The sequence below is a fragment of the Zeus faber genome (assembly GCF_960531495.2).
Source record: "Zeus faber genome assembly, chromosome: 10".
Lineage (NCBI taxonomy): Eukaryota > Metazoa > Chordata > Actinopteri > Zeiformes > Zeidae > Zeus > Zeus faber.
In genome coordinates, this window is record NC_137199.1 from 4,207,617 (window position 1) to 4,226,096 (window position 18,480).

Sequence of the window (18,480 nt, forward strand, 5' to 3'; positions counted from 1 at the left end):
ATGATGGTTCTCCTGCATGTTGCGTTCAGACCCAGCGGCCGGTCGTGGCTGTCCCAGCGGCTCGGACTCCCCCAGCTGGATCAGCGTGGCCCGGCAGAAACAGAAGATCTATAAAGATAGCTCCCTCGACGACTCCAGCGCCAAGAAGGTAATTTGTTTTCCGTCCAGGCAAATTTAAAAAGATAATTTAAAAATTGAAATGGCCCGGATGCAATTCTGAGCGGACGCCAACAACAAAGAAACTGGAATAGAGTCAATATGCTAAATTCGTAACCTTGAGGAAGACGTCCGATCCTCTTGGCGTATTCCACACATTGAAGCACAGAAATACCTCAGGTACATGTGGATTTGTGCCACTTGGCTTTTAAAGTCCAAAGTGAGCAGCAAAAGGTCCAAAATCCTTGTCATCTAAAAAGAGGTTGGAGGGTTGGCGGAGATGGCTGGCCGGCGCTGCCGCTAATCTGTTTTAGTGGCCCCGCAACATTCCAAATATTTGATTATATTTTTAGTCGTTTAAACCTTAAAGAATCACGTTCACAATGTAGTCACAGGAGTCTTTGTGTATTTTTTCAGCATGCTTTGAATAACTACTCGACTACTGAAAACTACCTTTTGCAATTGCTGCAGTACAAAGGGTAACGTCGGCTGCAGCTGGTCGCCAGCGGGAAGCGGCGCAACTTCCTGTTTCTAGTCTCTTCGTTCGTTAGTGCGGAAGTTGCTGAAAGAGCTGTTTGTGGGACGTGCAAAAAAGTCAATAAAAACCCCAGATATCGGTTCCCATCCTTTTATTAAGGCCTGGGTTGTAACTAATAAATACAATTTAAAAAAAAAAAAAAAATAGCTAACCTCTCCTTTAAAGTGACTCTCCACGGGTCACTTTATTGGCGACTTATGGAGGAATTATCACTTGTGTCTGGGTACAGGAGGAGCCAGAGAGGAAATCCTCCCCGCCGCTCTACGTCAGCTCAGCTGCCAGCAAGGAGCACAGCAAGACGCCGGACTCCACCGGCAAGGGTACGAACACACACACACACACACACACACACACACACACACACACACACACACACACACACACACACACACTCTTCTAAATCAAAATAGTCCTACCTTCACAATTTACCTCCATTCCCTTGTGGTTCCACAACACGTGATGAGATGAGATGATGAGATGAGATGATTCTCACCTGTACCCAGTTCAAAATGTGCATGCACGTTTGTGTGTTTCATTGACGTAGGTAAAATGACTCTTGTTTTTAAATTCTGGGGGAAAGCACCAAAAATGCCATCGCTTGCAACCGCAGGCCAATCCCAAAGCCCTGCCAAAATCAGTTTACTCTCAAACGTTTGACTAATCTTAGTGAAAAGACGCTGCCCTCTTGTGGCAAATGTTCTGCTCCAAAATAAGAGCACTTGCATAACAAATTAAAAAAAGGAAAATGTTGTTACAATATTATATAATACAATAATGCAAACAATAAGGAGGAATTATCCTGTTATGGATGACTTGTCCTTTAGTTTGAGAAGTTGTATTTGTTTTACATGTGATCTCTGAATGTCTTTAAAGTCTGTATTTAAATGTCTTTGAATGTGTGTGTCCCTTCACAACAACGTCTCCAGAGGCGGCCGGGCTTCGATCGCTTGTGGAGAAGGAGGGCAGGAGAGCTCCCCCCACCCCCACTCCCACTCCAGTGCCTCCCCAGCCCCCAAAGCCACAGTGTCACCCCTGCCCCATCACCCCGAAGCCCCCCCAGCCTGCCCTCCCCAGAAGAGCCCTCTCCCCCCCTACTCCGGTACCCGTTTCCCAGAGAGCCCCGTCTTGCACCAACGCCCCGTCCCTCCCCAAAGCCGCCCTCCCTCCCCTCGTGCCCGTACCCTCCTCTAAGACGCCCCGGCCCCAAAGCTCTACCCCCACGCCTCAGTTTTCATCGAGGACGCCGCCATCTGTTCACGCTCCGTCCAGGGCTCCGGGGCTCTCTGGAACCCACCAAGCTGTCCCAGCCCGGGACCAGGCCACACCTGGCTCCCCCCCTCCAGCCCTGCCCCAGGACGAGCCCCCCTGGATGGCCCTGGCCAAGAAGAAGGCCAAGGCCTGGAGTGAGATGCCTCAGATAGTCCAGTGATGGCCAGTGCATAGGACCAATCGAAACGGCCCCAAAAGTGGACCCAAATAAAAAACTGTCCAAAGAGGGTCAAAGCAATGCTTAAGTGGGCCAAGAGTTTGTGAATGGACCGGAATATATTTGCACACCCAGAGTATACTATTATTTCTCTACTTCCTGGTTTGTGATTGGCTAATAATGCTACCAATCACACAGCTGGGAATGACCTTATTAACTCCTTCCTTCATTTCTCATTTAAGTTTTCAAAATCTTGAAGTGAAAAATGTGGTCATTTTTGAGCAGAAATGTGTTTTTGTGGGCCAACTTCAGATGGATCATTCTGTACATGTAAGGACTTCAATTTGGCCCTGGGCCGGAGCCCGGGGCCCGAGGCTAAAATGTTTAAGAAATCTTAAAAATAATCACTTGCAACGCCTGTAAATATTTCTGATGTTCATGTATCACAGAACCCACCATATGAGACTGACCTTGATTTATTTTTTTCAGGAAAGAAACCGAACAAAGGGAGTGGTTTTATTTCCCGTATTTTCCAGCAGGCATAGCAAAAGGCTCCCAGATTTTTAGCTGCAATGCGGAATGAGGGGATAGGTTGTTGTCTTAATTGCCTGTCTGTTTTTACAATACACTTTTTTTAAGAAGAATAAGAAGCCAGGAAACCAAGTCTTTTACTGTGGCTTCTGTGGCTAATATCAAACTGATATTAAAGAGACTAGAAGGGTTGAGATGTTAAGAATATTTGGCAATGATGTCAGGATTTGGTCTAAGGGTCCATTGCAGCGCTTTCAAAGCATTGGCCATGTGTCAAGTTTTCAAGAGAAGCAGGGTTTTCTTGTGGTATTACTTACTTATCGCCCGTAACATGTTCAGTGGATGATTTACTAATTATGTTGGTCCTTTTTGGTGGATGGAGCATGATGAGTAAAGGTGGTAATTATGAAAATTATTTATATTTTATTTTACTTATACTATACTATATATGTGTAAATATATATATATATATATATATATATATATATATATATATATATATATATATATATATATATATATATTTGGTGGTGTTCTGCAAGAAATCTTTATTAAAACAACAGAGCACCTTGGTTCACATTGACGCACGGTAAAGAATATATATTCCTAAAATAATGCATTAGAATTGTCGTATAACTTTCACTAAGAGCTTTCCACTGTGAAAACTGACCAAAATAAATGTTTACAAATCATGAAATAAAACGTCACCCATCCACTAAAAACATCACCCAAAGAAAAGCGGAACTTCAGCTTAAAGTTATTTTCTTTCCCTTTTTCTTACAAATGGAATGTGTTGCTTTCACCGTTTTACCAGATAAGTGTGTATGCGTTTATGTTTTACTGTGTATTTCCTTTGAGAGTTTGTCTTGCACATAAAAAAAAACATCCAGTAAAGAATGACTGAGTTCACATTCGAGGTTTGATGTCCAATCTCTCTAGTTACTTAAGGAAAGTTTAGAAACTCAAGGATTCGATTCGTCAAGCTAGAATTTGCATCACTTTCATTCACATTCCCATCCACATCTGATTAACTTGTATTCATAGTTACATTAATAACTCAAGGACTTTATAACTAGTAAAGGATAAATACACCTGTGTGGAGATCAGTACTATTTTCAAGGTGTTCAATTTGCCCAAAGCAAAAGTTTGTCACCCCAGTTAAACTTTTTATCCTTACCCTGCATTCATTTTGTCACTTCAGGATAAAAAGAAAAAAACACGAGCACATAGTTGCGAGAAGTCATCATGTGGCACGATAAGAAAGTGCGACCCACAGGAGTGTGTGTGTGTGGGTGGGTGGTCATAACGAAGCTTTGTTCAAACCTTAAAAGGAAATTTCCAGCATGAACTCCTCTTCCTTTTTTCAGACTCTCTCTCTCTAACCAGGATGTCCAAGCCTAAAGAGTGTGTGAGTGTGTGTGTGTACTGTAGTTAATCCACCAAGGTCTACCTTGGACATAGGCTGTTGACTTTAAATGTTCTATTCCGCCATGAACTCAATAAATAAGACTATAAATTATTTTTTAAATATGGAAAAAAAAACAAATTTATTTTGTATATGTGCAATTTGTGGTTTTTTTTTTTTTCATTATAATCAAACCGTGCCATTGTGACTGAAGGAAGATAGCCCCAGGGCCCTATTTGCAATGTTTACCGATTGAAATATTATGCAAATTGGATGTTCAAAGTGTTTTGTTTCTGCCAAGTATCCACAGCATTGTTGGCTGTCCGCTGACCTTCTCGTTTACAGGGTTGCGTAACAAGCAGACTTGGCGCACATAATAATTCTGTAAACAGTGAAGAAGGGGGGGGCGCAAAAGAAAAGGCAGGAAGGGAACCTTCCTAATTATCCGAGGTGAGAGGACACTTGGATGTGGCGACGAGACAGAAACGATCACACGAGGGGCGGTGAGGGGGTGGGCTGAGGAGACGCGGTGAAAACAGGAGAAACGTCGAAAGGGGGGATGGACAAAAACACCTTTGCCCTCACAATGAGCACCACAGCCACACATTAGACCAGTCGTATTCAAACTTTTTTTTTTTCCCGAGCCCCCCTCCCTCGGATTTCAAGCACGTTATGCCCCCCCCCAAAGGAAGTACAAATAAATGTTTTAAATACAATTGAAATTCAAATTAAATAAACTAAGGTAGTTTATACACCGATCAGCCACAACATTAAAACCACCACTATTAACCACTAATATGGTGTAGCTCCCCCTCGTGCCACCAAAGCAGCTCTGACCCGTTGAGACATGGACTCCACAAGACCTCTGAAGGTGTCCTGTGGTATCTGGCACCAAGACATTAGCAGCAGATCCTTTAAGTCTTGTAAGTTGTGAGGTGGGTCCCCCGTGGATCAGGCTTGTTGTTCCAGCACATCCCACAGATGCTCCATCGGATCAGACCCTCACAGGCCAGGCCACCTTCTTCCTTAACTCCATGGTCCAGTCCTGACTCTCACGTGCCCATTGTAGGTGCTTTCGGCGGTGGACAGGGGTCAGCCTGGGCATTCTGACCGGTCCAGCAATGGCATAACCCCGGCAGACCAATAAACTGCAGCAAACGACAAAAACGACACTTTACAGACAAATCCTGCCCTCCTTTAAACAGAACGATGGTTCATATTGTGCTCTCTTGTCTTCATCTCATCCAAGACGTGGTAAGGGATCTGACCTACATTTCTCAGATCCCTCAGGACCTCCTCCACTGTGTGTGTGTGTGTGTGTGTGTGTGTGTGTGATGGCTCTTGCCATTAAATGTTAATAGCATAAAGAGAAGCTCAAAACCTTAGACCAGCTGTTGTGGAGTTTACCAGACGTCCATTCCAAGAGGGTATTCAAAGTAACTTTTCAATGAGCCGTGTCTGAATGACAAATGAGGTATGTGTGGTTTGATTAGCTACAGTGTGTGTGTGTGTGTGCGCACACGTGTTTAATGACCCTTACATAACGCCGTGCAAAACTTTGCATCAAGTTTGAAATCAGGTCAGCGGAGGAGGAGGAGTAGGAGGAGGAGAAAAACATAAAAAGCACGCCGCCTGCCAGAGGATTGGTTTTACGACAGGTTCTGCTGCGCTCCGTTCCGTTCCGTTCTGCTCTACTTGATATTCTTGTGCTCAAGTTTCCCTTTCGACCCTTTCCTGACATTTTCACCTGTACCCAAATTCAACGGAGAGGTTCAAATGAGCATTTTCACCAGTCGACTGGCAAAGGTAGAGCACACATTGAGTTTAATGAGTTGTAAAATTTGATTTGATCACATATCAACCTGTCTGTCTATCTCCCAAATGAAAGTGCATTCAGTTAAACTCCTTTTTAAAGTTGTCTTTTATTAGATTTAAGTGTCTTAGTGTTTGACACCACTAAGGTGCTGCCATAGTGGACTACTTTCAGGGCTTTCTAAGGCTTCCAAACATCTTAAAGGATAGTTGTGGTTTCGTTCGGTTTTTCAATCCAGATCTTATTAAAACGTCGGTTCCCATCATTTTTAACTGTTCATGGCACAACTTCAGGTGCAGGCTGAGTGGTCCAACCAAAACCGATCCTTGACTTGAGTTCCGCATGATAAGTTCCGCATTGTGATTATATTGTGAAAGTGAAAAAAAGACATATGAAATGTATATATTTTTATTACCTTGTCTGTGTTATTATAAAATATATATTATTAAATATTTTCTCATTTATTCAAACACAGGTGACTTGCCAATAGATGGTAGTAACAAACAACAACTACAACAGTCATGTAGTGTAAAACAAAATAAACAGCTAAGTGATACCACTTTGACATCTCAACCTGGAACCATATACATTTACAGTGCAAATTTATATCACAAAATCTTCTTGCCAAGTTGGCTTTCTGACAATTCTCCGTGACCTTGCCACCTGGCCCATGTGAAACCTTGCACGGGTGGAGTTTCCGCTGTCCTCTCTTAAAGGTAAGATAAGGCACTCATTAGGAGTCCATGTTCCTATAGTTTCTTGTGCTGTACCCTGTTGTTCTGTGTTTCCAACATCCCCCCCATCATTTCCAGAGTACCCATTTGTGGTGGATGGGATGGCTTGAGTAGCCACACCTGATGCTCGTTGGTTGGGCTAACAAGCATCAGGTTTAAAAACCCCGTCCACACACTCAGTCAAGCTGGGAGCCCTGTGTCATGACATGTTCCATCTGCTCCTGGCTAATTCCACCTAGCCTCATCTCTACAATAAACTGGTCTTCACAACCCCCTGTCGTCTGTGTCTCTGTGCTGGAGGTCCCTGAGCACGTCACTTGGGTGGCAAATCTGCCACACTATTGTCCTCCCCTGTTGGTACATCTCTCATTTACCAGAGCACTTCTTAACAGCGGCAACCTCTTGTGTTTTCTTTGAGCGTCTCGGCTCCTGTTAACACCCGACCAACCCACCCAGCTGCCAGTGGGTCATTAGTTAGGATTCCAGTCAATGTCTTGTGTCATGCTGACACCCCCTGGGTTTAAGTTTTCTGGAGTTCCGAGGTATGCCTTTAGTTTGTTACAGTGCACAACAGCCTTAAAAGGGGCAATTACATTTCTTTATTCCATATGTAGTACCCCTGACAGCTTCCTCACTGTCCTGAAGGGGCCTTTGCATTTATTTCTTAGTTTTGTTGATAGTCCCAAAGCCACAATTGGAGGTGTTTTTCAACCTAGGGCCATGAGATGAGGCGGAGGCAGAAACAGCACCATTTGGCATGTATTTTATTCAAAAGTCCAAAAAAACAATGGCATGTGGGCCAAAAGGGAAAATAAAAGGCTCGCCGGCACAACAGAAAGTCCACAGGGGTTAGTCCATACTTCTATAACTAGGTTCAGGGCTATAGTACTTGTAGCAGTTTCGCTTACCACACGCCATCCAAGTGGCGTTTTCAGGCACACACAGACAACAGGGTTTCAGACACAGTTTATTGTAGAGAGTGGGCTAGATGGTATAAGCCCAGGAGCAGGAAGACACCTGGCATGACAAGGGCTTTCATCCTAAGTGTGTGTGTGGGGATGGGGTTTTAGTTTGTTAGAACAAACAAGCAACAGGTATGCAGCCACTCTGATCCTGGGCCCCAATTATCTAGATCCAGGACAGGTGTGGCTGCTCAAACCACACCACATACCCCAACACCTTATTGAGGCCAGGGAGAATCCCTGGCTGATGCCTACCACCCCATCAAGGAGAACAAAAAAAAGAAAAGAATGCCTGGACTCTGACACAGGGTTCCCATACCTAAAATACAGACTCTAAAACAGGGTTACTCTACCTAAAAAGGCCACTCTCACACCGGGCTCCTATACCTTAAATAAATTAAACACTGGTCTCTGAAACAGCGTTCCCATACCTTAGACCAACAGAATATCCAAAAATAAATAAAAAATAAAATGGTCCCCTTCCGAGGACCTGGTCCTGGTGCTAGCTGGTGGAGGCGTGGCCTTTTTAGAGTGTGAAAGTAACTAAGCAGCAGGCTCAGTCCTTTTCTGTTTCTTACACTGCATCAACTGGGAGATCACAGGGTCCCTATTCTGCGCTTCCAAGTCTGTGTTTGCTGAGGCGGTTCTTACTAAAGTTGCGATCGTGACCTCTTGTAGTTTATCTGCGGGTGCTGTCCGATTTACTGTCCCACATTCCTGATCAATTTGCCCTGCACACCCTGACTGTGTGTGGCATCGTGACACACCATCTGCATTACTGTGCAGTTTCCCTGGGCGTGGCACTACTTTATGTCATAATGATACTGGTCCAGCAGCTCTAACCACCTGGCTAGCTGACCCTGAGGTTGTTTAAAGTTACTGCACCAACGCAAAAAACTGTGATCGGTCCTCAGAAAATGTTTCCTCCTTAACCAGTAGTCTGAAATGTTTAAGAAATATGATCATTGCGTTCTTTCTTTCGTTCTTTACTGGTAGGTGAGTATCTCTCCTCTGCTACAATGTTTTTGTGGTGGCATTCTGCATTCCACTCAAATGGTTTCCCTTTCCCTTTACAGTGGCTCTGCTATTGGTGTAATATCAGGTACTCACAGATTTCATATGGACCGGAGAATTTCACCGAGAGGGTAAAGCCGGGTATAGGCAGCAATGCCAAAACAGAGCCATGGCTTGGGTCTTTCCCTGGGGTCCTCTCCTCCCGGCGTCAACTCTGATAATGTCCAGATTCCCCTGTTTGAACTCAGTTGCCCTGTGGTCATCTCTGTGGCACTGTGAAACAGGCGCGGTCCTCGCTCCTGGCCGCGGCGATAGCAGATGCTGTGGCCTAGGTTGTGACCTCCTTGGCCTCGATGATTGAGACGGCTTCCACGGAATCCCCCGCCTCGTCGGGTATGGCCTGAGGTGTTTTGCTGAGGCCGTGACGGATCTCGCTGACCTTGGGTGATGGCTCGAGTGAGCATGGTCACCTGGGTCTGGGACTCATGTTTCTTTTAATCTTGTGCGCGGTCCTTGTCCCTTTGGTGTGTCTGGTAGGCGTGTTCAGCGTGGAGGATGGTGTCAGCAAGTGTTGCGTCTTCCAGTTGACAAACAAGCGTTTTAACATGTCACCGAGTGGGAACATCAGTCCGTTGATGAAAGCAGACCGTAGTCTCATATGGTGTCAGAGGATATTCTTTTCTTGCCGTCTTTAGGCGGTGGGGTGGAGGTGGAGGTAGCCGTATCTGTGGGCGGTGGCTCCTTGCGGGGCATCGTCGTCATTGCTCTCTAGGTCGACCACTGGTATGTCTGCGTTGATGATGTTCGGCTCGTTGTTAAGGATGAGGTTGGGTGGATTTGGAGGTTGACGCCGTACGGGAGGATGGGAGTCCAGGTACAGATCCAATATTTTCACCGGTAACATAGGATACAAAGAAGTACATTGATTAGCAGTAGACGGTGGTGGTGCTGATGCTTTCTGCTTTCTTTGTCCCTTTTCCTGGCCCTGTCTCTCTCCCTGATTCCTGTCTCTCTATCCCTTTCCTCTCCCTGCTTCTTATTCTTTTCTCTGTTATTAGCTTCCTCTACCCACTCTCCAAAAGCCTGCCAATCGGCCTTGTACTTCCTATTTTTCTTTTCTCTGTCTTGTAACCTAACTTTCAACTGCTGTAGCTGATTTATATGAAAGCTTCCTCGATTCCCGTACTTGTTGATCCTTCTGTAGCATTTTACTATTACTGGTACCCATGGTGTTATTAGGCTACTTCAAGTTATTTTATTTTGTATTATTTTATTTATTTATTTATTAATTTATTTAATGAACCTAGGAATTTCCTTTGTGTCAATTTGAGTTTATTCTCCCTTTTTATCTATTTCATGTTCCTATTTACCGTCTCAATAGATAAATCACCTTCTATTTCATGTACTTTACGATCTCAATAAAACTGTGGAAACCACATTTCATTTCACGTACATTACGATCTTAATAGAAGTAAATATAGTCGTCACTATATTTCCAGGTTTCTTCTAAACCTTGGTTAGAATAAAACACTTCACTTTAGGAAAATCCGTTTGTATTTGGACCATAAAATAAATCCTGATTTTAGATCTGATTTAAAATGTATTTATTAGAAACTTTCTTTCCCACCCTACAACATCTGTCTTACCCCGCTATCAGGAACGTAGATCAAGGCGGCGCCCCAGAGTCCCACCGAAGAATGGTTCCTCCAAGGAGGATTTTAGTCTATGCCGGCTCCTGTCGTCGATGGTCCCCCTGGACCGAGCTCGATCCTATTCCATGACGGCAAATTGTTACAGAAATTAAAGGGTCACTTTAATCTGCAGTTTGTCAATCAGTGGTCTTAAATAAAGAGGCAGACAGACGTTGGTTTTACTTGTACAAGGGTCGGATCAGAGATGTGCTAAGGAGCAGCTCTCTGAGTCGAACAGTTTCTTTTCAGGAAGTCGGAATATATGGTCAGTTCGACGTCACAGATACAGAGAATATACAGTCAGCTTGACCTCACAGGTGCAGAAAATAATTGGTCAGGCCAAGATAAGGCAAGCTCTGAGGATGGGGCAAGCTTTTTGGCAGGAACCCAAGGGAGGGCAAAATCTAAAAGGTTTGTGAAAGAATTAACCCTGTGTGCTAAAATAAAAGTGTGTGACTGGAAGCTACATGAACTTGTATTCTTCATTGTGTGTGTGCATATATGTTTATGTGATCACATGTATTTAGATATATTGTTACAATAACACCAGTTTATTGTAGAGATGAGGCTAGATGGAATGAGCCAGGAGCAGATTGAACATGTCATGACACAGGGCTCCCCTCTTGACTGAGTGTGTGGACGGGGTTTTTAAACCTGATGCTTGTGGGCCCAACCAACGAGCATCAGGTGTGGCTGCTCAAGCCATCCCATCCACCACAAAGGGTTATACACATACACACACAAAGCAGGAGTTGAGGGCAGTCGTAACACCCACGGTTTCCGTTTCAATAGTGAAGTATTTGACTTGGTGCACTTATGAGAAAAGCAACACACAGGGTGGTCAACTCCAAGTGATTTAACTGAGACGGCAACACTTTAAACATCTCAGAGTTTGGCAACCAGGCACTTTGATATGAGGAGTGATGTGTCATCAAATCATCATAAGGCATGTTAGGAATCGGTCACAATTAATGCGAAGCTGCCAGGTGCTACAGGCGCTTTAACAGGTTTGGCTTTTTCAGGAATAATTTCAGATGCTCTTCTGGGGTACTACTGTTTTAACATGTTTACATGGCATACACAAGTTTTTCGCTTTCTCTCGAGAGTACTAATGATGTCACTGAGACACTCACGGATGTCATATGGACCGGAGAATTTCGCCGAGAGGGTAAAGCTGAGTAAAGGCAGCAATGCCAAAACTTTGTCGCCAGCCTGGAAATGGGGAGGGACAGTGGAGCGGTCGTAACGACGCTTCTTCTCTGTCTGGGAAGGAAAGAGAGACTCTTTTGCAAGGGTATTGGCATGGTGCAAACGCTCATCAAACTGACTGACATATTCTTACACATTTTGCTCAGCAGCAGATTCGGATCACAGGAATTCACCTTGTGGGGATTTAAGCGGACCACGGAGCTTGTGGCTAAAGACAAGCTCTGCAGGACTGAATCCTAAGGATTCCTGGACGGCTTCACCGGTTGCAAACAACACGAATGGGATTCCCTTATGCCAGCATTTTTCTGTTTCCAGACAATATTTGTGGAGAATAGCCTTTAGCATCTGATGCCGTCGCTCTAGTGTGCCTTGCGTTTCAGCATGGTACAAGCTGGAAACTGTGATGTGCGTTTAAAGTTTGGAGGACCTCTTTTGAAAAGTTTCAACTGGAAGTTAGTGCCTTGGTCAGCTTGAGTTACCCTGGGAAGACCGAATGCGGAAAAGAACTTGGTTAAAGCTTTCACTATGGAACTGGCCGTTATTTTACACACGTGGACATCTTCGGTAAAGCAAGTGGCAGTGCACGTGATGGTGAGTATATATTGATTTCCACTTTTTGTTCAGGGCAGGGGACCAACACAGTCAATTATTACCCGATCGAACGGCTCTCTGCAGGTTTGGGATGCAGTGGGGCTGGAGAAATAATTTGATTAGGTTTACCTGTGATCTGGCAAACATAGCAGCAGTTGCAATATTTAGCGACATCTGCTTTTTACCATTGCAAAAAGAAGTGTTTAAAGATAAGCTGATATGTTTTTGTTACAGCCAAATGTCCTGAGATAGACAAAATGTGCTGACTATACACAGCGGGTACAACTATCTGATGGACAGCACTCCAATCAGTATTAGCACTTAGGGAAGGAGACCATTTACACACCGAGATGTCTTTGTCTAGTAAGTAGGCTACCTTTTCACCCTTTGCTTTGTCGGCATTCACCACATTCGAAAATAACTTATTTAATGTTGGATCAGTCCCTTGAGCAGCACACAGGCATAAACATACAGTCAGGAGATTGTGTGTCTGGGCTGGTGGAGTGCACCATCTCAGCGACACTCTCACTAGAAAAGGCAGCAGCGATCTCTGTCTGAGCCTCTCCTGAAAATGCCAACATAAGCACATTGTCAAATAAAGAAACATTGTTATTTTTAAGTGACTGTGCACGATTGACTGCGCAAGAGGGAAACAAATCAGAGTGTGTCCTCCTTGATCTGATTCGTGCCCTGACGGGAATCCACCTGGCGCTGATCGGCAGCTGATGCTGTCTGTTGTTAACAGACTTGCCTGTTAACAATATTAACCCCACAAATATGAATGGTTTGAAACAAGCATCAGAACTTTCATTGTCACCAGAATCAGCATTAATGCACGGTTCAGCTATAATTAACCCGATGCCTTTCGGCTGTGGCACACTCTGAGAAGGCTGCTGCTCTTCTTTGTGTTTAAGGGTAAAACAATTGCCAATGGATATTTCACTGCATATATGTATGGAAGTATGTATATGTATGTGACAAAAAAACTTCTTGAATGACATGTACAGGTTTGTGGTAGTAAAAAAACACCCTTTCCTCTTTTTTTTAACTGAGTAACTGAGGAAGATTATTTTGCAAAGCCGGAGCATAACAAAGCCTTTTCAACAGAGACTGACATTCAGTCAGTCTTGTGTGCCCATGCTCATCGGCTAACACGGCAGCAGAGGAGAGTGAATATACTTTCTGCTCACTTAAATACACCACAAAAAGGTCAGGTAAACATTTTATAAACTCCCTGAACAGAACTAACTCTCACAGAGATTTAAAGTAATTTGCTTTACACGTAGTGCTCCCCTTGTCAAACAAGATTCCCATTTCCCTGGCAAACTCAACATAAGTCTGGGCTTTCTTGTGGTTTCTGAATTTCTGTCTGTACGCCAATTCATATGCGCGCAGAATTGCAGTTTTTACAGTAATAGTTTAGGCTTTCCTCTACAGAGAGCGCAGCTACAGCTTCTTCCTGTGAATTTTGCACTATAATAGAAGAGGCCAGACTTCAGACGGCCACTGCAGAGCTGAAGCAATTCAAATGAACGAAACTAGGAATCAACTTCAGTTTCACAAAATATTGGAACCAAAGCAATGTGCTTGCTGACATCAAAAGTACTACAAGGTAAGGTTGTGGAAGGAGAAGGCATACCTCCAGCATCAGGGACTCTGGGACTCAAGCTCCAGCTGACACAGTCTTACGGCTTTGTCAGCTTCAATTTCCAGCCTTTAAATCTCCAGCTGTAACTGTGCTTGTCTGTTTTGTGCTTTTCCTGGGCTTCCATTTGTAGACGAGCAAGGCGCACCTTTAAGCGAGTCTTGTCACTGGACCCAGTACTGGCAGAAGAGATAGGATCATAGCAAGGCAGCGTTAACTGACTTTTCATCCATTCATCTATCTCACCCGCCATTCCCCAGGCTGCTTGAGCACTGTGAGGATCAACTCAATAATCTCTAAGTCCACCAATTTACAGCCAACGACAGCTTTAAGTTCCTTCTTGAGTAATTGTTTAGGGTATGTGATCGATATTTGAGCCAAATCATCTTTACGGCAAAGATCAATTTGAAGAGAAGGATTGGTCGAAAAGTGCTCAAGATCAAACAGCGACATGTCCAATTCGTGCGCAGCTGAACACTATTATCTGTTTTCTTTTCAAAGACAATCCAACATCCAAGCGTTAAATTGATAAAGCAATTCAACACAAAAACACAAGAGGCAAACTACAAAGGAAAAGGGGCCTGCGAGTGCTGTTGAAATCAATAACCAAATTTAACAAAAAGAGGACAACTACCTATCTAAAAGAAACAAACACAAAGCCTCACTAATTCTAACCTTGCCAAAAACATTCAAAACAGCACCCTGCACCTATTGTGTATAACAAAGAAAAGGAGAGTGTGTGTTTGTGCAGAACAGGAAACTACCTGGCCCAGTCCCCAGGTAGCTAAACTAGTGCCACACTTTCTAGTGAAGGCACAGCAGGAGTTACAGTGACAAGCTGCTCACATCAAATCACAGCCACCTTGACTGACAAGCTGGCCAAACATTTGCAGATTAAATTCCCTAATTGAACCGTCTGGATTGGACCACTGCACTGGGCACCTCTCCAATCAGGATCACCAAAAGGAGAAAACAAGGGAGTGGGAGGAGCAGCCGAGCCCTGGAACAATACCGAGCTTGACGGGCAACAAGGATTACACACATAGACACACAAAGCAGGGGTTGGAAGCAGCCGTAACAGGTAGGTACTAACCACTGCATACTGGGAACACCCCACAAGACCTGCCTTTTGGAGAGGCTCTGACCCATTTGTCAAGCCATCACAATTTGGCCCTTTTCAAAGTCGCTCATATCCTTACGCTTGCCCATTTTTCCTGTTTTCAACACATCAACTTCAAGAACTGACTGTTCACTTGCTGCCCAATATCTACCACCTCTTGACAGGTGTCATTGTAATGAGATTTCAATGTTATTCACTTCACCTGTCATTGGTTTTAATGTTGTGGCTGATTGCTGTATGTACATTTTAGAGGGCAGAACAGAGTACCGGCAACTTGTAAGAAGTGCCGGTTCGCAAGAGTCAAAAGTCACGGTACGACAAGGAGTAACATGTAGAAGTGCCGGAACAAATTTAAAAAATAAAATAAGTGCCGGTACCGGTGAGTACCGGCCCACTTCAAGCAATGGTTCCCACAATAACCTCTTTATGAAAGGTATAGAATCACCTTTCAAAATAAATCATATATGTAACTTGCAGCCATATGAAGCCACAATCAGCCCTTTACTGTGGCACACATGCATTGGATCAGACTTTTTAACAAACAACAGTTTTTACCATGTTGTAGATCTATTTGTTATATTCCTGGACCACCAAAGTGCAAGGCACATCAAAGAAGAGTTTAATTCACTTGCAGGTAATAAAGTTTTTCTAATAATATCATAGGATGTTATTTTCTGCAGCTACATAGTAGGTGCCTACATATTTTATATACTGTATTTTGATATTTTTATTCTCCTCTCTAAAAACAACCACATGATTAAGTGATTAAAGCTGATTTAATCAGTTAAAACTGATTAGCTGATTAATTCCTTGAAAAGGTGTTTGAAATTGGAAGCTAGTGTCAGCTTCGTATCAATTTCTTTAAAATAAAAATTTTAAATGAGCAATAGACAACTTTTTTGCTTTTACTTATCATTATGAAGTAAATGTTGATTGCACAGTGTAATGGCTATAGAATAAAGACATCATCGGCGTTTAGATTAGTTCCTTATAAGCTTCAAATTCATTATGCAATCCGGAATGCCACCGGGTACGAATTCCCAGGAAATGATCGATTTACAGCAGTGCGTCAACCATTAGTGGAAATGGTGGACGGTGGAGCGTTCTACTCCACGTAGATCCTGAACCCTTAGCCCACAGAGCTACGCAGTATACTCCACAAGAAGCTCATGATCTTGAGGAGGGCCGAGTGGCATAGGAGGCAGCAAAAGGAGAGTGCCAGGAAGCAAACTGCCTTTCTAGCGAACTCATTTTGGTTCACAAAACAGCTGCTAGGGCAGAAGCGCAGCGGCCAGCTCACCAGCCCCAAAGCTGATATCAACCACCACCTTAGAGACACCTTCAGTGATGAATCCGGGGAGCAAAATCTGGGACAACGTAAGTCTTTGATTAATCCACCTTCACCAACTCTGGATTTTGACAGTAAGGGGCCCGGCTGGAAGGAGGTTCAGGAGATGGTCAGGAAGACAAGAGCAAGCACAGCCCCAGAACCGAGTGGGGTACCTTACAAGGTATACTAGAACTGCCCAAGGTTACTCCACAGGCTTCGGAGGATCCTGAAGGTTACTTGGAGAAGGGGCAAGGTAGCTAGGGAGTGCATGCAAAGGGCGGGGGGGGTTTCCAAAGGAGGAAGAGTAGAACAACCTTGTTTAGTTCAGAACCATCTCGCTGCTCAGTGTTGAGGGAAAGATATTCTTCGGCATTTTTTGCCAGGTGCCTGACAGACTACCTTCTGAGGAACTCCTACATCGATACCTCGGTCCAGAAGGGAGTTATCCCGAAGGTACCGGGTGTCTGGGGCACACGGGCATGGCCACCCTGCTGATCAGGGAAGCCCAGGAGAACAAAGGTGACATACAGTGGTTAGGCTGTGGCTGGACCTTACAAACGCCTATGGGTCCATATCCCACAAGCTCGTCGAAGAAGCACTGAACCGGCACCATATCCCAGGAAAGTTCAGGGATCTTATTTTTGACTACTACAATAGCTTCAATCTGAGTCTCTGCTGGGTCTACAACCTTAGAGTGGCAAAGCTCGCTAAGGGAATCATTACTGAATGTACTATTTCAGTGATCCTTTTTATGCTTGCCATGAACATGCTTGTGAAGTCTGCAGAGGTTCAGTTTAGAGGGCCTCTCAGCAAGTCCAGTGTCTGACAGCCACCCATTAGGGCTTTTATGGATGACCTGACTGTGACAACCACATCTGTCCCAGAGAGCAGGTGGATCCTGAAGGGCCTCGAGGAGCTGAACACCTAAGCTTGCATGGGTTTCAAGCCAGTGAAGTCAAGATCCTTGGTGCAGAAGAACGACAAGGCCATCAACAAGTTCCGCTTCACACTTGGCAGCACCCAGATACCATCCATCACGAGAAACCAGTGAAGAGCCTCGGGAAGGTGTTCCACTGCAGCCTGAGAGACACGGCATCCATCCCAGCGACAACCTAGAGCTAGAAGTCTGGCTAGCTGCAATGGACAAGTCAGGCCTACCTGGCAATTTTAAGGCCTGGATATACCAACATGGCATCCTCCCATGGATTCTCTGACCCCTCTTGGTCTTTGAGGTCCCCATCTCCAGAGTTGAGGGCTTTGAGCGGAGGGTCCGCAGGTTCCTACAGAAGTGGCTGGGACTATCTCGGATCCTGGGCAGCATCGCCCTGTACGGGCAGAACAACAAGCTGAAGCTCCCTATCAGCAGCCTGAACGAAGAATTCATGGTGACCCATACCAGGGAGATGCTGCAATACCATGAGTTCTGTGACCCAAAAGTCTCTCAGGCTGGTATCGAGATCAGGACAGGACGAAAGTGGAGGGCAACAGAGGCCGTGGAAGTCGCCGAGTTGCAGCTAACGCACAAGTTGCTGGTGGGCACAGTGTCTCGTGGAAGGGCTGGCCTAGGTAGCATTATAACATCTCACTACGACAAGGTGCAGGGGAAGGAGGTCACTGATCCAGGATGAGATGCGAGCATCAGTTGAAGAAAAGCGAGCCAGCAGGATGGTTAAAATGCGGCAGCAGGGAGCCTGGACGAGATGGGAGCAGGCGGTGGAGTGCAAAGTCTCATGGGCCAAGCCAGTAAATTTCTTAGTCCAGGATGTCTGACATTTTACGAAACCCATCCAATTTGTTTTGTTCGGGGAAGGTTGAATGACCAGCTTGGCCTCTGTGCCTGAGTAGAGGGACCCTACCAAGGGGCACTACCGCTGGCGCCATGACCAAATCCTAAGGGACATAGCGGACACCATCTGCAGTGCCTCCACCCAGTGAAGGAGACCGTCACTTTCTTCAGGTCCAACATCAGCTGCCAGGACCACCTCCTCTGGCCTGCTACCAACAGCACAAGATTGGGAGCTGAAAGGTGACCTGGGGAAGGAACTGAAGTTCTCAGAAACTGTTACCACAACACTAAGGCCAGACACGGTGCTGATCTCAGAAGCCTCCAAGCAGGTCATTCTCTTGGAACTCACTGTTCCCTGGGAGAACCGCATTGAGGAGGCTCGCGAGAGAAAGAGGGCAAAGTACAGTGAGCTAGTGGAAGAATGCCGACGCAACGGGTGGCGAGCAAGGTGCAAACCCATTGAGGTGGTATGCAGAGGGTTCGCAGGCCAGTCCTTCTGCAGGGCCTACAGCATGCTGGGCATAGCAGG

General features: G+C 44.9%; 1 protein-coding gene across 1 annotated transcript in view; it reads left to right on the forward strand.

The window, feature by feature from the left end:
* Positions 1-3,098, forward strand: part of LOC307235562 (uncharacterized protein) — a 36,468-nt gene extending 33,370 nt beyond the window's left edge. The window contains exons 15-17 of the mRNA XM_080007689.1: positions 30-148; positions 924-1,014; positions 1,621-3,098. Of these exons, the coding sequence (XP_079863815.1) occupies positions 30-148; positions 924-1,014; positions 1,621-2,123 (713 nt within the window). The 3' untranslated portion in view covers positions 2,124-3,098. The remainder of the gene's footprint in view (positions 1-29; positions 149-923; positions 1,015-1,620) is intronic.
* The last annotated feature ends 15,382 nt before the right edge of the window (positions 3,099-18,480 follow it).